This window comes from Oryzias latipes, chromosome 2 (assembly GCF_053564925.1).
Source record: "Oryzias latipes strain Hd-rR chromosome 2, Olatipes_Hd-rR_3.1".
In the NCBI taxonomy this organism is placed as follows: domain Eukaryota; kingdom Metazoa; phylum Chordata; class Actinopteri; order Beloniformes; family Adrianichthyidae; genus Oryzias; species Oryzias latipes.
In genome coordinates this window covers 48,482,864-48,507,968 of record NC_136238.1, presented here as the reverse complement: position 1 = coordinate 48,507,968, position 25,105 = coordinate 48,482,864, and the positions used below count along the sequence as shown (strand labels likewise).

The window sequence follows — 25,105 nt, the reverse complement described above, 5'->3', positions numbered from 1 at the left end:
ACGTAGTACCGGTAAATTCCTTAGAAGATGGTCCGCAACAGTGGTTCCGCCGATGGCGAGCAGGACCTCACGGGTGTATGAGTACATTCTTTTAAAAACAGTAAATCCTTGAGACCCAAAAAGATAAAGCCAAGAAACAGAACAAACAAACAAAAACACTGAAGGTAGGGGAGAGAGGAGCCGCTACGTGTGCACGCGCCACCAGTCAGTCGTGCACGCTCACATGCACTCTGAGTCCTGCTGCTGTGTTTCAGCAGATGCAGCTGAGAGTCCAGCGGCTGATGTTTGTGAGCAGACAGTGACAGAGTCCTGCTGCAGCTGGATGCTGCTCTGACAGACACATCCTCCACAAACATCCTCACCTTTTCATCCACAAACATCATCACATCATCCATCAAAGCTCCCAGCAGCTTCTGACTCTTCATTCAGAGCTGAAGTCATGGATCAGGGATCAATGTCCAACATTTGCTGCTGACTCTTCCTCATCACTTCCTTCTTCTCTCTGCTTTGATCTGTTGGAGCTGAAAGTCTCTGCTTGAAGGGCTGCAGCAGAGAAGGACTGGAAGATCATCTCCTGAAAACTGGGAGGAAGACTTTCCAGCATCCTGCTGCTGAAATTCTCCCATGATTCAGTGCTGCTTGGAGAAGAGCTGAGCAGAAAGAGGAAGTGGACTTTTTCTGCTGTTGCTGCAGAAACATCAGTTGGTTTGGATGCAGCCACAGGCTGATGTTTGACTTTCACACATCTGGACTTCTTTCCTGAAGCAGCTGCATGTTGTCCTGAATTGTCCTGAATGTTCTTCTTGGTAAATGGCGTATACTTATATAGTGCCTTTCTTCCTACAAGGACAAAGCGCTTTACAGTCACAGACCCATTCACCCAGTCACACACACATTCACACACACATTCAGACACTGGTGGCGGCTCTTCTCTACTTTTTTTTTTTTTTGTCCTGTCCAACAGCTGGGCAGACAGATGAGAGCTGAGGGCCTCTTGTGTTGGACAGATTTTACTTTAACAAGAGGGGTTATTAATCTTCAGACAAACCAAAGGTATGTCTGAATAAACCCCTTTTGTAGTTGAGGCCAAACTTTATTAATTTCAATCATGTCTGAAAATCTTTGGTGTTGGACCGGACGGAAAAGGAAAGAGGGGAAGAAGAGAGAGGGACGATAGAGAGAGGGGGGGTAGGGGGTGATAATAGGAGGGGAAGGGGGATAAGACCATGAAGCAGCATAAAGCAACAAGTTTACTGGTTGTTAATCATTATGGTAAGGTTCAAATGTAGTACAATAAGGGCGGAGCCTGTCCACACACACACTCAAATGTTATAAACACACCTGCTAGCTGCAAAAAAATGTCCACCTGTCGACATGTACACAAAACAGATAGTGTTCACACGCATACTTATGCCTTAAAACCAACTAGTGTGAAATATTTCAGTCATTCAGTCATGCAAACTGTTAGTGCAAAGGTGAGCTAACACCAGTGCTCAGGTGAGTGTTTATGTTCTTCTAAAATGGATGGTGGAACGTGGAAAGAAGGAGGGAGAGTGCCCAGCCATCCCCACCCCAAGACCCCCACCGCAGCAGCAGCGGCAGCCGGAATCCCCCCAACGCCACACGGGAACCGGCAGGGAACAACAGCCGCCCGGGCGACCAAGCCCGCCACCCAGGCCAGGGCCAGCAGGACCGCCGCAAGGCCCCCAGAGCCAGAGAGCAGGGAAGCACGGAGGGAGAGAGAGCGCCGCCCCAGCCCAACCAGGAGAGCAGCCCCCCCGCCGCGCCGGGAGAACCCAACGCAGGGCCCCACCGGAGAAGGACGCCCACAGCCCCAGACGAACACCCCACCACCACCCAGGAGTTCCGGGCATCCCCCCGCCCCAACCCCAGGTACGAGCCAGGACCCCCCAAGGGAGACCCGCTCTGCACTCCAGGCAGCCATCCGCCCGGCCCACGGTTGGTCCAGGGAGGAGCGAGGCAGGGGCCCGCCGCCCCCGCCCAAGAGGGGGGAACCCCGGGGAAAAAAGAGGGCCCACAAGGGGTGTTGTAAATATGGCCCGACCAGGCTCGGCCACAGTTGGAAATTTGGCGGGGCCCAGCGCTCAGGAGCAAGGACCAGAACCCACCCCCCAGGGACACGAACACTCCCGGCTCAGATGTAATGTGAACCCCCCCGCCGCGCGGAGAGAGCACCGCCGGGCCCAGGAAGCCGGCACCCCGGGGACACGGCCGCCGTTGCAAAGGGGCCCGTACCCCCCACCAGGGAAGAGGCAGGGGACAGATGGTCCTAGGTCCCACCTTCCTTGCAAAATGTGTGTGCGTGTATGTGTGTTTGAGATGGTGTGTGTGTGCATGTGTGTGTGTTTATGTTGGAATGTATATATTGAGGGGGGAGGGGTGTGTGTGCTAAAGGGGGTGCAGTTAAAATTGGCGGGTAGGGCACTGAGGGGACATCTCCTGATTACTCACAGTGACGTCCCCTCACCCTCCCCACCAAGGGACCCTAAATGTCTAAGGTGTGGTTAAAATTGGCGGGTAGGGTGCTAGGAGGACATCCGCTGCTTGCTGGCAGTGATGTCCAAGCACCCCCCATACCAAGGGCCCTACATGTCTAAGGAGCAAATAAAACCGAAAGAGGGGGGGCCCACTCCATACGGCAACCATAGGAGGGGGGCCACTGCCTAGTAAACCCCCCCCCCAAGGCTCATCGCAGGCTAAGCCCCCCACCCCATCACCCTATTATGAGGTTATATGAGGAAGGGGGTAAGTTGGGGACAGCTGGTAGACTGTCCCCCGGTGGTCAAACAGCTGTCCCCCCCCCCCCCCCCCAGCAAGGGGGCCAGGCCCACCCAGCCCAGGGGCCCCACCCCCGGAGGCGCCGACACCCCAGGCCCAGCACCACCCCCCCCCCACACAGAGAGAGAGGAGCCAGAAAGCGTTGGCCCCCCCCCCGGAGCAAGCCCAGGCCCCCACCCCCAAACGCCGGCCCTAGAAGAGCTCTGGTCAGGCCTGGACGGGACCGAGGCAGCCGACCGGCCGGGGAAACCGCCGATGGCCTCAGCGGAGACCCCGACCCATCAACCCCCCCTGCCCCGTACCAATAGTGGCCCCCCCCTCCCCCAGAATGCCCCCCCACAAGGCAGGGCCGACAAGACCCCCCACCCCACCCCCACCCCCAGATCCCGCAGCCAAAGCGGATGACACCCAGAGCGACCGGGGGCCCCAAGAGGGTTGTCCCGTCCCGCCCCAGAGCCAGGGAAGGGCCGATCCCAGCCCCAGGTGTAGGTGGGAAGCCCATCCAGCGCCGCTGGGCCCCCCCCGGAGCAGCGCCCCCCGCCAACCCCCCCAGCACAGGCAAAGGGACCCCCCCCCCCAAGCCAAGCCAGACCACCACCCCACCCCCCCACCACGCACCCCCACACCCAAGCCCAGAGGACCACGCAGCGCCCCAGCCCGCCCCACCCAGGCGCCGGACCCGACCCCCCGACCAACGGAGCCCCCACCACCCCCCGGCAGGCACCGGAGGCCCCGACCCCCACCCCAGCCCACGGCAGAAGGGCAAGGAGCAGCGACGACCAGGCCCCCCCACCCCCTAAGTCATGGAGTTAGCTATGGGAGACCAGAGAGACTGAGTTCTTTCAAAGATACTTGAACCTTGGGCTGACCTTTTTTCCAAGCTGATATGATCAAGCAGCAGATTTCTGTGTTGACTTATATTTATATTTTTCTTGCTTTTCCAATTTATTAAAATAGTTTTTTTAGCAATGCAAAGAGTTATGAAAATGATAGAGCCTAATCCTCCTTCTACATCGATGTCACCAAGCACACAAAGTGACGGTGAGGCTGTGATTGAAACCTTAAGCCAGACTGATGGATCGGCACATACCTGCTGCCAGAGAGCCTGGACAGGCGTGCAGAACCACAGTGCATGCATGTAATTGTCGGGTAGATTACTGTCACAGTGCTGACAAATGTCTGAGTTACTGAGACCCATCTTGAACATCCTCTGTCCAGTGTAGTAAATTCTGTGAAGAGTTTTGAAGTGGATTAGCTGCAGATTTGGACTTTTTGTCAGTTTAAAGGTCTTTAGACAAAGTTCTGACCAAAAGCTTTCATCTGTGCTGATGCTCAAATCCGCATCCCATTTTGTTGTCGGAAGTGAAATATTATTATCTAAATTACATAAAAGTTTGTATATTTTGGAGAGAGTTTTATTCATTGTGAAATTGATCAGAGTGGTAACTACATCTGGTAGCTTTAAATCGTTGTCTTTGTATTTAAACTTTTTAGTAATAATTTATTTAAGTTGCTGATATTCCAAGAAGTTATTTATTCCATGTTTGTCTTGAAGTTCCTGGGGACTTATGAATCTTCTATCAATAATTATGTGCTCTAGTTGTTTTATGCCCCCTGCTTGCCAAGCTGGGAAGTGGATAATCTTTTTGTTTATGAGGATGTCTGGGTTGTTCCAGATGGGTGTCATTTTGCACGGTTGAATTGATGATTTTGATATTTTGAGAAATTCCCACCAGGCTGTTAAAGTGGCATTTATATTAGAACTTTTGAAACAATCCTGTCTTTTAACTATTTGACTAATAAATGGAAGATCTGACAGGTTGATCTTTCCACATAACGCCTGTTCCAAGTCTAACCATGAGTTGGTTTCTGGATTATTTTTTAACCATTTTAAGATGTATTGTAATCTATTTGCAAGAAAGTAATTGTGGAAGTTAGGTAATTCTAATCCTCCACATCTTTTTGCAGATTTTAAAGTTTTTAGACTAATTCTTGCAGGTTTATTGTTCCATAGAAAGCTTGATATGGAGGAGTCTAATGTTTTGAACCATTTTAATGGCGCTTGTGTGGGAATCATTGAGAAGAGATAATTAACTTTGGGTAAGATTTTCATTTTTACCGTGGCTACCTTGCCCATAAGGGACAGAGGCAGGTTGGTCCAGCGTGTTAGATCGTCCTGTATGTTTTTCAGTAATGGGGTGTAGTTTAGCTGCACCAGTTCTGATATTTTGGGGGAAAAATAAATACCTAGATATTTTATATTGCCTGATTTAACTGGTATTGTGAGTCCTTGCTCCGCATTACTGTTCAGTGGTAATAAAACAGATTTATTCCAATTAATGGAATAGTCTGATATAGAAGAGAATTCATTAATGATTGTTGCCGTTTCATTTACAGAATGTATATTACTTAAAAACAGTAATATGTCATCTGCATAGAGACTAATTTTATGATGGCTGTGTTTGGTTTTAATTCCTTTAATACTCTCATTCTGTCTTATTGCTGCAGCTAGAGGCTCAATAAATATTGCAAAAAGAGAGGGGGAGAGTGGGCAACCCTGTCTAGTTCCTCTTCCAAGAAAAAACCTGTTGGAAGTCTGTTTATTAGTTCTAACTGATGCATTGGGGTTGTGATATAATATTTTGATCCAATTGATGAATGATTTTCCAAACCCAAACTTATGGAGGGCAGCAATGAGGAACTTCCAATTTACTCTATCAAAGGCTTTTTCAGCATCCAGTGATAGTATAGTCATTTCCTGGTTTTTGATAGTGGCAAAGTCTATTATGTTAACGAGTCTGCGGACATTGTCATCCGAGTGTCTGCCTTTGATGAATCCAGTTTGATCAAAGTCAATTATGTGAGGAGTGACTTTTTCTATTCTCTGTGCTAGTGCTTTGCAGATAATTTTTACATCTGCATTAATTAAAGAAATGGGGCGATAGCTTGAAGGACTCGTGGGGTCTTTGTCTGGTTTTAGAAGAAGGATAATGTTGGCAGAGTTCATGTTAGGTGGTAGAGATTGGCTTTCATTGATAAATTTTACCGTTTTATAAAACGTTGGTGCCAATTGTTCCCAGAATTCCTTATAAAACTCTGCCGGAAAGCCGTCGGGTCCTGGTGCTTTGCTGTTAGGCATAAGTAACAGAGCTTCATGAAGCTCAGACAACGAGAGCGAAGAGTCTAAATTTGTGATTTGATCTACGTTTAACTTGGGCAGGTTTATATTGTTAAGAAATGAGTTGATGCTTTGTTCTGATGGATTGATCTGTGGAGTGTATAAGTTTTGATAAAAGTCTTTAAACGCATTATTAATTTTTACCGGGTCATGGGTGACATTCCCTGTTTGGTCCATAATAGAAGTGATTGTTGATTTTTCTTTATTAATTTTAAGCTGATTAGCTAGAAATTTGCCAGATTTATTTGAGTTTTCATATCTTTCCAGTCGAAGCCTTTGTATCTGGAATTGTGTTTGTTTATTGATGATGTCATTAAACTGCAGCTTTAAATTTTTCAGGTCGCCCAGTATGTGTTCCTGGGCAGAAGCAGCATAAGCAGTCTCCAGAGTTTTGATTTTATTTTCTAATTCTAATAAATCTGCTTTCTCTTTGCGTTTTTTATGCGTTGAATAAGAGATGATTTTCCCTCTCATGACTGCTTTTGCTGCTTCCCAAAGAATACTTGGTGATATTTCAGAAGTATTGTTGAATTCTAAGAAGGTTTCCCACTCTTTTTTAAAGAATTCAATAAATTCCTGGTCTTTTAACAGAGACGTATTAAACCTCCAGGTTGAACCCGAGGGTGTGGGTACTTCCCTTGAAATAGTAACAGAAACTGGTGCATGGTCACTGATAATAATTGGATGAATGTTGGAACTTTTAATTTCTTTCAAAAGGGAGTTACTGACTAATAAATAATCTAAACGAGATTGTGAATGGTGAACTGGAGAAAAAAAGGTGAACCCCTTAGTGTTTGGATGACATGAGCGCCAAGCGTCGCAGAGACCCAGATCATTCATGTACTGCTTTAGAATACTTGCAGATTGCCATGTACGCTGGTTTGCTGCTGTGCTGAGTCTGTCAAGTTCAGGGTCCAAAACAAGGTTGACGTCTCCTCCTATAATGATTGTGGAGTCAGAGTGAACTGAGAGTGAGGTGAAGAATCTGTGAAAGAAGGAAGAGTCGTCAACATTCGGGCCATAGATACTGGCTATGCAAAAGTCCTTATTCTGAATGGATATATTAATGATTACAAATCTGCCTTCTGGGTCAGTAACTGTATCCTTATGAGTAAATGTAACATTTTTCTTAATCAAAACTGCAACCCCTCTTTGTTTGGAGTTGAAACTGGCAGAATACATAACTGGATACTGGGAACAGCACAGGAGATGATCAGCTGATAAAGATAAATGGGTCTCCTGCAGCAGAGCTATATCTGCTTTAATGCTCTTTTAAGGCTCTTCTCTACTTCTGCTGGACTCTTCTGATCTGCTGATCTGTTGCTTCACATCTTTGGACTTTTTCTAAACTTTCTGATCTTCTTCAGCTCTGAACTCTTTAGAAGAAGTGAAGGATGAAAAACAGGAACTTTGTCTTTAAACTCAACTCTTTCTTCTGGATTCAGGTTGAGGAGCTGCAGTTTGTCAAAGACCAGCTGTGCTGCTCTGGTCTCAGCTCTGAAGTCCAACCCGTCCCACCTGACAGAACTGGACCTGAGGATCAACAACCTTCAGGATTCAGATGTTCAGCAGCTCCAGGATCTGGTGCGGAGTCCAAACTCCAAACTGCAGACTCTGAGGTCAGTAGAGGGTTGGAGTCAGTCCAGCTGCTTCCAGATGTTTGGTCCTAAAGTTAGTCTGAGAGCAAAGATGCAGAGTTTCCTGTGAAGCTGCAGCTTCTCAGTGAAGCTCTGAGGAGAATGATGACAGGCTTCAGGACAACAGTCAGCCAATCAGAGCAGCAGAAGCTCCAACAGGTGAAGATGACAGGAAGCTGCTGCTCTGAACAGGACTGAAGCTCCTGCTGCTCTTTCTGCTGCTGTGCTGCATCACTGACTGACAGACCAGGATCAGGAGACACTCCTTCATCTCTGGCTCTACACTTTCTCTCTGCAGGTGGAGGTGGTGAGTCTGATGGTCCTCCTGGAGGAGCAGAGAGGAGCAGCAGCAGCAGCTGGTCTGCAGAGATGTTGTGACTGGACGGTGTTCCTGGGAGGTGGAGAGCAGAGTGATGGAGGAATCAGAGGAAGTGGAGATGAGTGTCAGAGCTGCAGCAGGAACTGATCTGAGATCAGCTCCACTGTCTCTCAGTTATGGTGCTGCAGCTCCCCCGGTGGACTGATGGAGAACTGCACTTCCTCTTCTCATTCTAACTTGGAGTGTTGGGAAATCTTCCGCTTCTCTTCTCTCTTGTGTTGCCATAGTAACTGATGTCATTCTTCCTGTCAGCTGATGTCTGTGTTTCTCTGTTCATGAAGCTGTTTGTGTGCATTATTGTGACATTTTCTCCTGATGGTTGTAATAGTTTGATTGTTCTTTTTTCTATAGTTTGAAACCTCTTTCCTCTGAAATAGTTCATGCAGGATTCAGCCTCTAGGCTCACATTTTTCAATGTTATTTCATCATTTCCACTTTGATACACCTTGAAATGAGGATTGAAACATCTAATGCCGAGTCAGCAGTTTAAAGAACTTTACTGCTGCACTGACAACACTGTCTGTAGAGAACAGAGGGGTAAAAACAGAGAAAACTCCGGAGACGTCCTCATGTGGATCCCAGGACTTACTCTACTGTGGAAACGTTTTTACAAACTCAACTTTAAGATTCTATTATTATCAACCTGTTTTCTTTATCAATAATTTGTTTCCATAAGAATGTTTTGTTTTCTGCATTTTATGGTTTTCTTTGGCAAACATAAAACTAACTGCATTGAAGCAGGAGGGAGAAGGGAGACACCTGCTGGCTGTTTGCAGAACTGCATCTTCAAACTGAAAGCTGTCTGTAAAATTCCTGCAGCCTGTTTGGATCTAATAAATGCTCTTTTGAATCAACTCTGTGTTTTCTATTGATTTCTGTCTTCATTCTATCTTTGACTCACAAACAGACTTGAATCTTTAGCCTTCCCCCTCATTCTGTTCCAGCTGTTCTAATCTTCATGTGTTTGGTTCCTTCTCAGTAGAAATGGGTTGGAAAAGAGCTTTGGAATGTTCAGGTGGTGCTGATGTCTTTTTAGATGGGGGTGGGCAGAACAGATGAGAGCCCCTCCCTCCTGATTCAGAGGGGAACAGTGGGCAGCAGCTGAAAGGAGGGAGTGGAAATGGGAAAAGTTCTCTGCAGGTTTCTCCTTTCCAAGAACAGAGGGACACGACTCCATGAACAGCAGAAGCTAAAGAGTTGGAAAACATGCCCAAAGCTGCAGCACCACCTGCAGAAAGATGCTTCCTCTTCAGGCTCCGCCCCTCCACATCAAGAAAGATCAGAGTTTCTGCTGAGCTGCTATTGGAGCTTCTAGGGGGTCAGATCTTTAGGAACATTTGCTGTCAATCAAACCAGGAAGTAAAGTGTTTTTTTTTCTCCAGGAAAGTAATCCTCAGGATCAAATGTGATTCCAGGTCTGAGATCAGATTAGAAAACAGCTTTTGGAGGGCGACAATCACTCACATTTCTAGTCTAAAGCATTTAGATCAAAGCATCTTCATGTCCAGAATTTTCTTCCTTGAATTTCTTTCCTTCTAAAGCTGCTCATTGTCTTTTCTGAGACTGAGGATTGCTTGAGAAACTAGACCAGCTTGTTGGAAACAGAAGAACGTCTGTTTCAGCTCTGCTGCTTCAGCTCCACTCAAACTGCTGGGAACTCCAAACTCTCTCAGAGGAGAAAAACAGCAGAAAGCTACGGTGGCCGACAGAGCTCACACTACATACAAAAAAGACAACGCAACGACATTACCCGAAGCACAACGGCATTACACGAAGCACAACGGCATTAGCCGCAGCATATCAATATTAACCTCCTCAGCACAACGGAAATGACGACTATTTTTCTTCCTACTGGACATAAAGTCAGTTTCAACATATTCGGCGCTCCTGAGAGAGGTACGTGATTTTTTCTACTACTACCTATGAGGATCATAATGGTGTTTTCGTTTTCTTACTAGATAACCTAATTTCTTACAAATATACGTTTGTTTAAAATATAAATTTACCCGTGACTACTCGCCTAGCATGCTGGGTACTCATGCATGCTGGGTAATGCAGTTCTATATAACTAACATCGATACGCTATAAGTGATATTCATGTACTGTGCCAGTCGTGTTCAGTGATTTTGTGTGTTTGCCAGTCTGATAATTTATTGTCTTATTATAGGTGACAATGTACTGCCCATTTTGCGCATCTGCAGTGGTGTCCCAAGGAAGGACATTCTGTAGTTCATGTGGGAAAAATATCAGCTTCCTATACAGTGTTGATACAACTCAACAAGCCACAACAACAAGTGAAGGTAATGCTCTAAACTTTGGTCCTCTTTTTTAAAAAAGATTTACTTACTAAGCTTACCATATATGTATTTACTACATAGGTAGAATGGAAATTTAATTGAGTTATTATATCACCAAATGGTGCTAGAGTTAACTTATTAACTTTATTTGTTTATGTCTAATAACACGGTCAAGTAAGAACTTCCACATAGATTATAAACTATTTTGTACACTTTTTATTCACCTTAGGTGGTAGTTTAAAAACACTAACATAAATCCAGTAGATGTTGTTCTCTCAGTGTTCTCAATTCTTCTCCTCAGGCCCTGACACTACAATGGTGGAAGAACTTATTGCCAAGTATTTCACTGAGGGCCACAGTTATGAAGTAATAGTGGACTTTCTAAAACATGCCCAAAGCTGCAGCACCACCTGCAGAAAGATGCTTCCTCTTCAGGCTCCGCCCCTCCACATCAAGAAAGATCAGAGTTTCTGCTGAGCTGCTATTGGAGCTTCTAGGGGGTCAGATCTTTAGGAACATTTGCTGTCAATCAAACCAGGAAGTAAAGTGTTTTTTTTTCTCCAGGAAAGTAATCCTCAGGATCAAATGTGATTCCAGGTCTGAGATCAGATTAGAAAACAGCTTTTGGAGGGCGACAATCACTCACATTTCTAGTCTAAAGCATTTAGATCAAAGCATCTTCATGTCCAGAATTTTCTTCCTTGAATTTCTTTCCTTCTAAAGCTGCTCATTGTCTTTTCTGAGACTGAGGATTGCTTGAGAAACTAGACCAGCTTGTTGATCAAAGAGGAGTTCTTCCCATCTCCATGCATGAATGGAGCTCCAGATCCCTGAGCTGTCCTGAATACTTTTCTACATTTGACCAAACCCAAAGTGGGAGGAGTCATCTTTCTGCAGTTCCTCTGAATCAAGGACAGAAGTTGTAGATGTTCCACTAGAACAGTGTTTTCTTCTTCTGTGGATGTTCTAGTGTTCTCAGCACATTGGTAAAGTCTGCTGCATTATCTGTCAGCTTCCATTTTCAGCATTTGGATCCTCAAAGTTCAGGAAGAAACCGGAATCCAAACTGCTTCCAGTTTCCATGTTTGGGATCTTCTGGACCTGTTGAAGGACACAGATTCTTTCCACATCATGAAGCTGTTCTTCTGAACCCAAAGGGCCCACAGTTCTATGCTGATGATGCTCTTCTTCACCAACAGCCTCTCAGATCACAGATGCTGCAGTTTGCTTGGTTTGCTGGAAAGCAGCAGCGCTGAAAGAGCCTCAGAGCTTCTCCAGCTGATGTCTTCAACACTGGGACTCCATCCCTTCTTCCATTCATCTTTCTGTCCGTTTGCTTTGAGGCCCAGATCCTCACCTGCTGCTGGCTTTGGTTCAGCAGCTGCTGACTGGAACGCTGAAGCTCAGAGCGTCCGGCGCTTTGATCTTCTGCACATTCAAGTGTGGAACAGATGCAGAGAAAAGCTCCAAAGTTCTCAGAGGAGCATTGATTCAGCAGATCTTTAGTTTCTGGAGACGACTTCAATGGAAGAATGAAAACCACATGGATTCAAGCTGAAACTCTGTCAGAGTCAATAAAGGTTTTTCAAAGACAAAGCTCTCCTTCACTGTCAACACACACAGATGATCAGAACAGTTCCACATGTGTGTTCTGGGAAGTTCTCCGGTTCCTCTGATCACGGCTCCAGCAGCGTGTTTCAGGAACACGGATGATCCAGAACATGGGATCAGACTGAAGTCAGCAGCTTTCAGCTCCTTTTGGGCTTCAAGCCCAGAGAGAAGACAGAAATGTGAGGAAGGCAGAGAACATGAAGGCTTCCTGACAGCAAAGAGAAGTTGGAGCCAGAAAGACTGGAACCGGATCAGGAGCGACTCTGGACAGTCCTTTTAGTGGTGGATCCAGACAGAAGCAGCAGAGACGTGAGCTTTGAGGAGCCACTCTGCAGCTTGACCCTCTCAGATGTCAGCAGCTGTTTGTGTCCTCAGATCCAGTCAGACACCAACATGTTCCTCAGAGAACAGCATGTCAGCACACACTGCACACGCTTGGATCCATGCAGACGTGTTGGAAGCCAGAGCTTCAGGCCTTCAGGCCTTCAGTGGATCTGTCCGTTCATGCTGAATGGGAGCAGAAGAACGTCTGTTTCAGCTCTGCTGCTTCAGCTCCACTCAAACTGCTGGGAACTCCAAACTCTCTCAGAGGAGAAAAACAGCAGAAAGCTACGGTGGCCGACAGAGCTCACACTACATACAAAAAAGACAACGCAACGACATTACCCGAAGCACAACGGCATTACACGAAGCACAACGGCATTAGCCGCAGCATATCAATATTAACCTCCTCAGCACAACGGAAATGACGACTATTTTTCTTCCTACTGGACATAAAGTCAGTTTCAACATATTCGGCGCTCCTGAGAGAGGTACGTGATTTTTTCTACTACTACCTATGAGGATCATAATGGTGTTTTCGTTTTCTTACTAGATAACCTAATTTCTTACAAATATACGTTTGTTTAAAATATAAATTTACCCGTGACTACTCGCCTAGCATGCTGGGTACTCATGCATGCTGGGTAATGCAGTTCTATATAACTAACATCGATACGCTATAAGTGATATTCATGTACTGTGCCAGTCGTGTTCAGTGATTTTGTGTGTTTGCCAGTCTGATAATTTATTGTCTTATTATAGGTGACAATGTACTGCCCATTTTGCGCATCTGCAGTGGTGTCCCAAGGAAGGACATTCTGTAGTTCATGTGGGAAAAATATCAGCTTCCTATACAGTGTTGATACAACTCAACAAGCCACAACAACAAGTGAAGGTAATGCTCTAAACTTTGGTCCTCTTTTTTAAAAAAGATTTACTTACTAAGCTTACCATATATGTATTTACTACATAGGTAGAATGGAAATTTAATTGAGTTATTATATCACCAAATGGTGCTAGAGTTAACTTATTAACTTTATTTGTTTATGTCTAATAACACGGTCAAGTAAGAACTTCCACATAGATTATAAACTATTTTGTACACTTTTTATTCACCTTAGGTGGTAGTTTAAAAACACTAACATAAATCCAGTAGATGTTGTTCTCTCAGTGTTCTCAATTCTTCTCCTCAGGCCCTGACACTACAATGGTGGAAGAACTTATTGCCAAGTATTTCACTGAGGGCCACAGTTATGAAGTAATAGTGGACTTTCTAGCCACCAAGCACAGCATTTCATTGAGTCTTAGCAGCCTAAAGAGAAGATTACAAGATGCTGGCCTGACCAGGAAGATTAACTACACTCCACTTTCAATTGTACAGGCAGCAATTACAGATGAACTGAAGGGATCAGGCCAGCTTTTTGGCTACAGAGCAATGTGGCAGACTCTTAAGCAGAAATACGGTTTTGTAGTCAGAAGAGATGATGTCATGCGCCTAATGGCAGAAATTGATCCGATCAGAGTGGAAACCCGATCTAAGCGCAGATTTGTTCGAAGAGTTTATCGATCAATGGGACCTAATGAAGTCTGGCACGTTGATGGCTACGATAAACTTAAACCTTTTGGAATAGCAATAACTGGGTGTATTGATGGCTACTCCAGAAAAATTATGTGGCTCAAATGTGGAAAGTCCAACAATGATCCCACAGTCATTGTTCAAATGTACATACAGTGTGCAGCTGAGTTTGGTGTTATTCCTAAGCGCCTCCGCACTGACTGTGGCACGGAAAATGGTCTGATGGCTGCCCTTCACTGTTGCCTGAGATCTGAGCATGGAGATGAATTTGCAGGAGCCAAAAGCCACATGTATGGAACGTCTACATCCAACCAACGCATTGAAAGCTGGTGGTCCTATTTCCGAAAGCAAAGGTTCTACTTCCCTATCCTCAATTACTTATGTTGTCTTTACTTGAGCTGACATCTTGTATTTTCTTTTTTTAACTTTTTTGAGGTTTAAAAACATATTGACCATCTTTTTCTCTTAATGCCACTTCTCCTTCATTGTTGGAACATAATTTTATAGACAGTTGGACCTGAATCAAGGAAATTTAGGATTCTTAAAAATTTCTTTTTGAATATGATGCATTTTTGCTTAATGATATGTTAAATTAAATACACTGTGCCTCTGTGGAAGACTGGATGTAAACACAATTGTCCCATTACACAACCATTAGATTTTTTTTAAGTAGGGCACAAGATTTAAACACTTTCTGCAGCACCTCTTTAAATGGGACACCGTTTTAAAAGGCTATTGTGATGTTAAAAAGATGTGTACTCTTAACTAGGAGTCAGTTCTGGATGGATCTCTTTGGTGACTTGAGGGAGCGACATCTCTTCAATGGCAGCAATCTGCACACCTGTTTAGTCAGATTCTGCTTCCTGGATGTCCTGCAGAAAGAACTGGACGAATATAAGCAGTTCTGGAACACCCATACCATTCGCCCTGTTCGTCAGTCCCAGTGCCCATCTGGCAAACCAGAGGCAATGTACCATGTGCCTCACAGGTAAGTGTTGAATATCACTATGACAAAGTCAACTGATTTATTTGAAGTAATTATTTATTTGAACAAAAAATATATGGTGTGATTACAGCAAAAGGTTGTCTGTACTTGAAATTTTCCTCTAAGGTTCAACGGAAGGAACTGTGGCTTTCCAACATCCGCAGAGGCTGTGAGACGGTTCAGCAGCCAGATGCCACCTGTAACTAGTCTGGATGCTGATGAGGATCTGGAAGCTCGCCTATGTCAGCTGCAGAGACAAAGTGGACTCCTCTCAACTGGGAAGCTGCCATTGAGAACTACTTAAGACTTAAGAACATGGCTAATTTGTAACATTGCCTAACTAAGGTACGTATAACAATATATAAAACAATATTTTGAATTTTTAAATCTTTCGAAATGGTTGATGGTTTATGATTAAATACATCCAAATCCGGGAGAGTTCCTGATCCCAAATGTCATATTTTCTTTAAACGTGTTGTAGTTTTCCAGGAGAGGGAGCTTTAAAATGTTGGCACATGTGTTTGCCATGGGAAACTTTGAGCTTTCAAGGAATTGAAGTTTTGGCAGAGGTTCCAGGCCAGCAGGAGGGATGCCAGACACTCCTGTAGCAAACATGAAGATGTCTTCCAGCGTTATAACACTGTCACTTTCTAAAAGTAAAAAGAATTCATGACAAATTTTGCTTCCAAATTTGTACAAATAAGATTTTTACATTTCGAGAGAAAACTAACCTTCACAATCCAGAAGGTAGTCTGCCCAGAAGCTGATTGTTCTTTCCTCCTGGTTCCTCTTGTTGCTTCCAGCTTCACTGAGGTCTGGTTTGAACAGGTTTTCAATATCCAAAGCAGATAGCCGTTTATCCACATGGCAGAGAAGAGGGGCCATAACCGCAGGGTACTGCTGCAGTGCTGTTAAAAAGTCCAGGCAATTAAGACCATCTTTGAATCTGGAATACAAAAACAGGTCACATGAAAAGGTTAAATGTAGGATTATCTGATAAGGTAATGAGTGAGCATTCAAATTTTTTCTGTCTAATGTGTAACAAATAATAATTGTCATTTGCCTTTCCCAGTTATAAACACACATAAAACTGAATAGAATGACTTCACATATGGATAGAAACTAACACTTTTTGATAGATGTTCCCTTACAAATAGGAAAGTAAAAAACCAAGCTACCTTTCAATTGCACTGTGGTTCCGTTCAATTATGTACCACCTGAGGTACTCCCTCACAACTGAGTGCTTTTCCTGTAGTGATGCTACGCTTTTAAAGCACCCTGCCGTCTGCAGCATTGTGCTGTGCCTAAGCATTAGGTCTTGCAGGCTTTCCAGCGAGGATGCATTCAGTATCTGAAAAATGACAACTCTCATTTCAACTGTTTAAAATGTTATGCAAGTTAATTTCAGACGAAGTGTGCATGATCAGAAATTAACACACTTCGCGGAAGCAACCATCTGACACGAACGTCAGGCTTCCTCGTCGTGCGTTAATTTCTGATCATGCGCACTTCGTCTGCCATTAACCCTTACATATCGACCTTTAAGGGCTTCCTCAGATCTGCCTTTACCAACATCAGTGACCCTTGTACCTCTTGCAGCACTGTCCCTATAACTTCATCTTTGATGTCTTCTACAGATGAGTTGAAGCTGGACTGCCCTGACATGTAGCTGACCAGATCCTTTGAGAGGAAATTTGGTCCAGGTCCACCATGCACGATAGACACAGCAATCATCTGCCCTGCCAACCTGTACTCATTGTCTCTTGAAGCTGCTCATAGAAATTCAGAATTGTTCATTAATCTTCAATAAATACATACACATTGCAGTGTTGTTTGGCAAAGTTCTTAAAAAAAATCTTTAATTTTTTTTTAAAATATGGATTATCTTAACAGTACCTGTTGAATTGTAGACAAGATATCTGCTTTCTGGAGGTCCATCAAAAATGGGTCTCTGGTTTAGCCTTCTCATGAGTAGGGAGAGAAATTCTCTTTTTGGGCCACCCATATCGATACCTTCTTCCAACCTCCCTTCATCATCAGAGAACTTTACATAAAGATCCTTCTTTTCAGAAAAGGTTCCACGCTTAAACCCTCTGACAGCTCCATCCCAAATGTCCGAACGACAGATGTTGAATCTGCTGATGGCACAGTGATCAATCTGGGATGCCAGATTTGCAATTATGTTGGCTGCTGATGGTTGTTCCATTCTACAAGACACAGACAATTTATGCAATGCGGCAAGCAATAAGACACATTAATAAATAAAAAGAAGCTTAAGGTTTGAATGCCACATTACTGAATTAAAAAGAAACTTAAAGAGTATAATTAGCCAAAAATAATAAAATGAAGAAAATATGAAAGTTGACCATAATTGAAGTGAAAACAGCACAATAAAAAGATTTTTTTTAAAGAATGCGAGCGCAGGGTATCAAACCAACAAGTTTCTGCACCAAAGATTCCCCATGTTTTTCAATGGAGGAAAAAATCCTGGAATATGAAAAGTTCAAGCATTCAACCAATTATAAAAAAAAGAAAAGAAAACAGAATAGCTTTCTTACTCTGTATCTTTTGAAATGCTAAGGCTTTCTGCATCACTGCCTGACTCCTCATCCTCTATTACAACTGGTGCATAGAGTTCTGTGTATGTGCTGAAAATGAACATAAATTACCATATCTTTACAATGAAGTATTAAAATGAAATAATCTGAAATTGTATGAACAAAGCACCTGTAGCATGTGGCTGTCATTGCATCTCTCGATGTTCCTGGAACTTCTGTGTCAAAAGCCACCTATATAAAAAACTGGACTGTGAGTGGAAGCTTGTATGCATATACATTCATATGCACATGATAAAACAGACAGACAAAAAGGAAAGAAGGAAATGGTATCCATTACACTTGGTAATGTGTACGTTGCATTTGACTGTGCTGTAACTCAAGTGTAATCCTTTGATAAGCCTTCCCTATTGCCTCCTTATACAGTTGTAGCGAGAAGGATGTTTGGGTCCCAGGTATATTTTTTACCTCTGTACCATCGGGGTACAGCAGAGTGTAAGGACCACAATTTAAATTTTGGTTAAAGTTTCTCATTTTTTGTTCTGCCGCTTTCTGGAGTTGTGTAGCATTCTGGCTCTACTACCAGGGGTAGACATGATCCTCGGACTGGTTTCAGAATGCTGTCCTTCCTTGTCATTAATCCAATTAACATCTACAGGAAAACATAAAGTAGGTATATAAAAATTAAAATTGACACAAATACATGTATAATTAATAACTAGCCTACATTGGAACAGAGAAATTACCTTAACATATTTTTGTTTTAAGTTTTTTTTCTTTTTGAAACAAGATCGCCTTTCCATGTCCTTGATGGATCGGAAATTCTGGAACGTAGCTAGAGCATCTGTCCCACTGCTTTCGGCTATAAGGAGAGTTCAGATAAATACATGCTCACACATCTAAAAATAAATATTTAAAAAAACTTTGAAAGGAAAGCCTAAGGCTAAAAAAAAAGAGGACCAAAGTTTAGAGCATTACCTTCACTTGTTGTTGTGGCTTGTTGAGTTGTATCAACACTGTATAGGAAGCTGATATTTTTCCCACATGAACTACAGAATGTCCTTCCTTGGGACACCACTGCAGATGCGCAAAATGGGCAGTACATTGTCACCTATAATAAGACAATAAATTATCAGACTGGCAAACACACAAAATCACTGAACACGACTGGCACAGTACATGAATATCACTTGTAGCGTATCGATGTTAGTTATATAGAACTGCATTACCCAGCATGCATGAGTACCCAGCATGCTAGGCGAGTAGTCACGTGTTGGTGCACTGCGCAGAGCTAGGAAGCTGATGAGAGATTGCAATTCATCAAGATTTATACCTCTCCCCCGTATATTTTAAATTATTGGAATCAATTTGTTCCAGATATCAACTGGAAAGCAGTCTGGACGATCCCTCATAAGTATTTAATAATAAATAAGGTAAAAGAAGTATCCTTTAAAATTCTCCATAAAATTTACCCTGCAAAACATTACATGATAAAATTTAAAAAAGATATTAATACTGATTGTAGTTTCTGTGGAGATCACCCAGAAACAGTAACTCATCTTTTCTGGCACTGTTTGTCCACACAGAGATTTTGGAAGGAGTTCAGTAGATTCATCATTATTCATGTCTTCAAAGATTTCTCCCTGAAATGGGAAAATGTATTACTTTGTTTTCTCAGGACCCCCAAAAAACAAAAGGTATTTTTTATAATTAATTTATTAATTCTTCTGGCAAAATTCTACATACATAAGTGTAAATTTACTAATAAAACACCATACTTCCCACAATTCATTAAAGATGTAACTTTTTACATAAAATCAATATCCTTTTCCTCCAACAAAAAAGCTCTCAGAACTATTGAAATTTGTAACTCTCTGCAAATATTTAATGAATCGACTCCCCTGCCTGTTTAACATTGTTTGTGTTGTATATTGATTGTATGTTGTATACTGCATTGATTGTTCTTCATGTTGTATACTTGCATTTGCTCAATAAAGTTATAAAAAAAAAAGAGATTGCAATTCACGGCCACGGTCAGGGTGTAAATTACACCCTGACTTTGACTTTTTTTATTTAACAGTCTCGTTCCAAGTATTACACTGTAATACTTGGAACGAGACTGTTAAATAAAAAAAGTCTGAATAACACAGCTACAGCGCCTCTCTTTGCTTACTTAAAGATAAGCAAGACATACCACTTGTCAACTGCAACTCTTGATTAGAAGAGGCTAAAGTGTCCTCACCAAGCTGACTGAGCGGGGCGAGCTAATCAGCTAATGAGCTAGCTATCTAACCTACCAAACGTAACTTTACCTAACCCGGTGTTAGACAAAAAGTTAGATGCAGAGGTCACTATGTGGAGAGCTGGGTAAATTTATATTTCAAACAAACGTATATTTGTAAGAAATTAGGTTATCTAGTAAGAAAACGAAAATACCATTATGATCCTCATAGTAGTAGAAAAAATCACGTACCTCTCTCAGGAGCGCCGAATAGGTTGAAACTGACTTTATGTTTTCCCGCCAGTAGGAAGAAAAATAGTCGTCATTTCCGTTGTGCTGAGGAGGTTAATATTGATATGCTGCGGCTAATGCTGTCGCGCTGTGGTTAATGCCGTTGTGCTTCGGGTAATGCCGTTGCGTTGTCTTTTTTGTATGTAGTGTGAGCTCTGTCGGCCACCGTAGAAAGCTTTCTGCAGCTGCTCTCACAGTGGATCTTCCTCTGTCTTCTTCAGCAGCAGATGATGAAGAGTCACTTTCTTCAGGTTCCTCTCAGTCCTGACCTTCATTCCTGATGGACCAAAGCAGACTGACAGCAGCTCTTTAGCTCCACAAAGAAAACTCTGCAGTTTCCCAGAAACCTTCTGAAGCAGAAAAACCAGGAGACTTCCTGTCTGTCTGTCAGTGTTGGAGTCTTCCTCCATCTTCAAAGGATGAAGCTTTCTGCTTTGGAACCTTCCAGAAAGCCTTTTGAAAGCCTCCTGATGATGCTGGAGGACAGGGAGGAGTCAGGAGGATGCAGGAGCTCCCAGAGGAGGAGAGGCAGGAGGAGCAGAGGGAGCGGCTGCTGGAGCAGAAGCAGCTGCAGACGCACTTTTGGCTCTGGGCTTCAAACTTTGATCAGGAGGAAGAGGAGGAGCTAAAGAGGAGCAGGAATGCTGGGAGTGGGACTGGAATTCACACTGAATCCAACATTTAGGGACAAAAATGGCGTCTTCCAGAAATAAATCCATGTTTCAGAAACGGGAACATTCCTGAAAGTCTACCCGGCAACAACTGGGGTTTGGATGAGGAGAAGAAGAAATGTTCCCATTTAGAGAGAAACCAGTTTCTACTCCATCCAGACTCTCAGCTCCATTTAGCTCCTGGATCCACTTTGAAAACGGATTTTCACAATAAAAGCACACATTTTAGGATTATCAGAGGTAAAAACTAACAACTAACTTGAATTTGTTCTTTTCTTATTGAAATAAAGCAGAAATCTGTTCTCTCAAACTCCTTCAATGTCCTTTTTTGATCATTTCTAAACATTATTCTGAGTATTAGAACCATAGGGTCACGTAGAATCATCATTTTGGTCATTTTTGATTCATAAACTCATTTTTGTCCATTAAAAATAAAAACATTTGAAAAGAATCAAATGATCAAATTCAAATAAAAATCAAACATCAAAGTCAGAGTCATGAAGGGCTCATATCTTCACCAATTCTTTCATAAACATGGAGGATGTGACGTCACTTTTCCTACCACTGCTTCAAGTTGGAGCAGGAGCTGAACATTGTCGCCCCCTGCTGGTGGAAACAGCTCATTACAAGCGTGGATTCGCAGAAAAGCTCTGATTGGTTCTTCTTGATCACTGATGTCAAATGTTCTGGATGACAAAAATCCCATTCAGTTGATGTAAAAACCCTCATCAGACATGAAAACAACCGCTATTCCTGCTGTTTCTGACCGTTTTCATGGTCTGCAGGTCTGACAGCAACAATCTCAAATGTTGGACTGAACCATTTCATTTGAATCTTCCAGCTTTCCTGAGGGGGGTTCCAAGATGGCGGCCTAGTCGGTCTGTTTTTGCTTCCTTCCGCACCTACTTTAGTAAAAAACAGTTGTGAAAAGCTATATAGCGACGAACCTTGCTATCCAAAGTTTCATTTTGAATTTTTTTTCGAAATTTGCTGATGCCGCTGAGGGAAATCTGTCAAGGTATTCATCTTCCACCATATTAAAATCACCTCCAATGATGAGTTTATTGCCAGGATATCTTTGGTTAAGCTCTTTAACAGAATTTGTAAAATCTGAAAACATGATTTTGTTTTGCGCTGCAGAGTTATATCCATATACATTTCCCAGAATAACAAATTTATCATCTTTCATAAAAACACAAATTAACCAGTGACCAGAACCATCTCTTTTTGTAACTAAAAGCTTGCCAGAAAAACTATTCAGTAATATAGCGCCCCCTGCTGACCGATCGGTGCCATGAGAGAAAAGGATTTGATCTCCCCACTGATTGGCCCAAAACTTCTCATCAGTCTCGTTGGAGTGAGTTTCTTGTAAACAACAACATTGAACTTTTTGGTTTTTGCAAAATAAAAAAAGTGATTTTCTTTCAACAGAATCCCTAATACCCCTAGTATTTAGCGAAATGAAAACCACACAGAACTTAAAGACATAAAATAAAACACAGAAGGATGTAAACAACAAAAAAACGAGAAAATTTAAGATGTTGTGGTGTCTTAAATTAAGGGTTAGCTGCGCCCCTAACTATTTACTAAATATGAAACTGAGAATTTTACCATTATATGATGATTTTCATGAAGATGTTTCACTGGAAAACAGTATAAATTGTTATAACAAATTATATAACCATATTAATTAAAACCTTTCGCATCTTAGAAAAAATACTTTAAAAAAAAGGTAAAATGTAAAAATAAAGGATAAAATACTTAACTTAGATTTGCTCTGTTATGTAAACAAAATGACTCAAATGTTAGAACTTAGAATAACTAGAATAAAAAACAATTTAAACAAAACGATATGAACTCTTTAATGCAAAATAGGTAGGTCACCTCCTTGTTAATATTTCACTCCACAGTGACTCTAGTCCCGTTGATGAATCCCACATGGCCCCTGTAATAGACGTTCTTCCCTTCTGCTCGGCCCGCTCCATCTTGGGCCAGACGGCCGCTTGAGCTTCTCGGTCTGCTTTGCTGAAGTCCTCCTTGAAGCGGATCCCCAGGTCTTTGCAGGTCTGGCAGTTCTTGGTGATCTTCCAGAAAGCGTCTCTATGGCGCCTCGTGACGAACTGCAGGATCACCTGGCGATGTCTTCCTTCCTCCCTCCTCCCCAGTCGATGAACCGTGTCCACCGTCGTGTCCATCACGTCTGTCCACTGTGGTGCTATTTTGGACAGGATTCCAACCACATGTTCCCTGATGTTCTCCTCATCTTTTTCTTTCAGTCCATGAATTTTCAAGTTCCATCTTCATTTCTATCTTTCCAGATCTGCAACTTTTTCCTTCAGTTCTAGGTTCTCTTTCACGATCCTTGGGATTTCTCTTTCCAACGTTGCGATCTTCGTTTTGCAGTCTTTTATTTCAGCCACGTTCATCTCAACGAGCCGGGAGATGTTTGCCACCATTACGGTGTTTTCACGCAGCTGACTTCCAAAATCTTCTATTTTGGACGTTAGCCTTTCAATTGCAGCCAAAATAGCATCTTCAGATCTGGAAGTAGACTCCTGTCCCGCTTTCACCTTCTAAGGTGGTCCCGTGGACTTTGTGGGAGTAGGTGGTGGTTTCCTTTTCACACTAGAAGCGACGTCCATCTGGGAATAGTCATGCTCGCTCATCATGGCCGACGGCTGCAAAGTTGGAGCTTGCTTCGGACTTGTTTTCTTCGTCGCCATTTAAGCAGAAAAAAGGAGAACTCACCAAGATGTTTCTTTCCCAAAACGAAGATAAAGTCAACGCGCAACTGCTCTCCAGTCAAACCGTTCTCTCTCAGTTTTCAAATTCTGACATTTACCGTGCAGATCGGGGCAAAAGGCGAGAGCTTAGCGAGAGAATTCCTTATGAAACACCTTATGAAAGAATTGGTGAAGGTATGAGCTCTTATGTCTCTGACTTTGATGTTTGATTTTTATTTGAATTTGATCATTTGATTCTTTTCAAATGTTCTATTTTTTATGGACAAAAATGAGTTTATGAATCAAAAAATGACCAAAATGATGATTCTACGTGTTTCTATGGTTCTAATACTCAGAATAATGTTTAGAAATGATCAAAAAAGGACATTGAAGGAGTTTGAGAGAACAGATTTCTGCTTTATTTCAATAAGAAAAGAACAAATTCAAAGTAAGTTGTTAGTTTTTACCTCTGATAATCCTAAAATGTGTGCTTTTATTGGGAAAAACCGTTCAAAAACAAGTCCCACTCCCATCATTCCTGTTCCTCTTTAGCTCCTCCTCTTCCTCCTGATCAAGCAGCACAAAGTTTGAAGCCAGGAGCTGACCGTTTTTGCCCCCATAGGCCTCATGTGGAGCTGTTCATCCTGCAGAGCTGGAAACCAGCAGGATGGAGGCACCTTAGGAGCTTTGACCCTAAATGTCTTCAGCCTCAATCCTTGAAGACAGAGAACTCTCCAAAAACAACCTTCCTGTTTGAATTGATTTATGTCCTGATCTTCAAAAAGGTACATGAGACATTTGTTCTAATGGATACGCCCACATTTCATTTGTGTGGAGCATTTCGTCCTTGGAATCTTCCAAAGACATTTACCATTTTACTTCTGTTTCTGTACTTCCAGGCCGCTGTGCCACAACTGTTCAGATTTCTGGACACTGTGCCTCTCTTTACTGTTTTGTGCTTTTAAAAAAGAATTCATTGACGTGTCTTTTTTGTGACGTTAAGTCAGACCATTTCATTTAAATGTCAGTGATATGAAGGGTTACTGATGATTATTTGTCTTTTGATTTTTAATTATAATTTCCGAAATAATCCGTTTTTAAGGAAAGTATGCAAATAATTTTGATACTTGATCTGTAATGTTATGCCTTCGTATGTAATTAATATTTACTTAATCTTTGTTAGTCTATTTTACTAATACCTATGGATTTTTTAATGATCTTCACTTGTGATGGTAAACTATAAATAAGAGAGAATAAGAACCAAAGTGCTAATATGTCTGTTTATTTTGAAGAGTAATTAAAACTGTATTACTTACATGTGTATGTGGATTTATTTATATTTACCAATAAATTCATGACTATCCTAAATTTTATATTTATCTACGACTTTCTTCAGGTAACCAAAAGCTTTATCATCTAATTGTTGACTCTCATGAATGAATGAAGGAGATTCCCGCTTTTCCTACCAGAAGACAAACAAACATCTGGATCAGTGTCTCCTGTTTCTTCTGCACATCTGGATCCTCCATGAAGAAAAAACAAAGCTACAGCAGAACTGTTCCACCACCAAACACTAGGAGGCGCACTGAGCTGAAAGAAACACCAAAGAGTCTTTGAGGCAGGGGGGATGTGTAGCGACCTTTGACCTTAGAGAGAACTGAAAGGAGCTTTGAAAGTGAAGGATGTTCTGCTCAGATGAAGCTCTTTGATTCTGGGTGCAATCACAGACCTTCATGCACACGCTCACACACGTGCACGTTCAATCCAGTGTGTGCGTGACGGTTGACGGCGCTCTGAGAGCTTTGAGGGGGAGAGAGAAGAGAAGCAGGGCTGTTCTCTGTGTGGTTCTCTCTATGTTTCA

The 25,105-nt window shown here is 42.6% G+C and overlaps 3 protein-coding genes and 1 long non-coding RNA gene across 6 annotated transcripts in view; 3 read left to right on the top strand and 1 right to left on the bottom strand.

The window, feature by feature from the left end:
* Nucleotides 1-8,847, top strand: part of LOC144989034 (NLR family CARD domain-containing protein 3-like) — a 242,440-nt gene extending 233,593 nt beyond the window's left edge. For both annotated transcript variants that reach the window (XM_078940747.1, XM_078940746.1), the window contains 2 exons: nt 7,423-7,596; nt 7,913-8,847. In XM_078940747.1, coding sequence (XP_078796873.1) covers nt 7,423-7,596; nt 7,913-7,925 — 187 coding nt within the window. In that variant the 3' untranslated portion in view covers nt 7,926-8,847. The remainder of the gene's footprint in view (nt 1-7,422; nt 7,597-7,912) is intronic.
* An 822-nt stretch (nt 8,848-9,669) lies between these two features.
* Nucleotides 9,670-11,929, top strand: LOC144989557 (uncharacterized). Its single transcript, XR_013653810.1, has 3 exons — nt 9,670-9,889; nt 10,161-10,293; nt 10,592-11,929. It is a non-coding gene; the product is annotated as an uncharacterized LOC144989557 (long non-coding RNA).
* A 649-nt stretch (nt 11,930-12,578) lies between these two features.
* On the top strand, nt 12,579-16,605 carry LOC144989245 (uncharacterized). 2 transcript variants are annotated; one of them, XM_078941411.1, is made up of 6 exons: nt 12,579-12,713; nt 12,985-13,117; nt 13,416-14,151; nt 14,568-14,786; nt 14,910-15,128; nt 16,421-16,605. In XM_078941411.1, the coding sequence occupies exons 2-5, from the start codon at nt 12,991-12,993 to the stop codon at nt 15,085-15,087; spliced, it is 1,260 nt and encodes a 419-aa protein (XP_078797537.1). In that variant the 5' UTR covers nt 12,579-12,713; nt 12,985-12,990; the 3' UTR covers nt 15,088-15,128; nt 16,421-16,605. The 2 variants fall into 2 exon arrangements, with proteins under 2 accessions (XP_078797537.1, XP_078797538.1); XM_078941412.1 differs by lacking the exon at nt 12,579-12,713 and having other exon boundaries at nt 12,911-13,117.
* Nucleotides 14,823-17,706, bottom strand: LOC144981364 (G2/M phase-specific E3 ubiquitin-protein ligase-like). Its single transcript, XM_078941450.1, has 8 exons — nt 17,679-17,706; nt 17,511-17,572; nt 17,342-17,431; nt 16,680-16,990; nt 16,374-16,552; nt 15,962-16,134; nt 15,515-15,729; nt 14,823-15,433 (listed from the first exon to the last, which is right to left on the bottom strand). The coding sequence occupies exons 2-8, from the start codon at nt 17,528-17,530 to the stop codon at nt 15,198-15,200; spliced, it is 1,224 nt and encodes a 407-aa protein (XP_078797576.1). The 5' UTR covers nt 17,531-17,572; nt 17,679-17,706; the 3' UTR covers nt 14,823-15,197.
* Between the last annotated feature and the right edge of the window lie 7,399 nt (nt 17,707-25,105).

Excerpts from the sequence above, each read along its gene's own strand:
- LOC144981364 (XM_078941450.1), bottom strand. The coding sequence starts at position 17,530 with ATGACAGCCACATGCTACAG. Across the intron at positions 17,432-17,510 it reads ATGACAGCCACATGCTACAG|CACATACACAGAACTCTATG; the intron begins GTGCTTTGTTCA and ends GTTCATTTTCAG. Across the intron at positions 16,991-17,341 it reads AGCATTTCAAAAGATACAGA|AATGGAACAACCATCAGCAG; the intron begins GTAAGAAAGCTA and ends TGTGTCTTGTAG.
- LOC144989245 (XM_078941411.1), top strand. The coding sequence starts at position 12,991 with ATGTACTGCCCATTTTGCGCATCTGCAGTGGTGTCCCAAGGAAGGACA. Across the intron at positions 14,152-14,567 it reads TCCTATTTCCGAAAGCAAAG|GAGTCAGTTCTGGATGGATC; the intron begins GTTCTACTTCCC and ends ACTCTTAACTAG. Across the intron at positions 14,787-14,909 it reads ATGTACCATGTGCCTCACAG|GTTCAACGGAAGGAACTGTG; the intron begins GTAAGTGTTGAA and ends TTTTCCTCTAAG.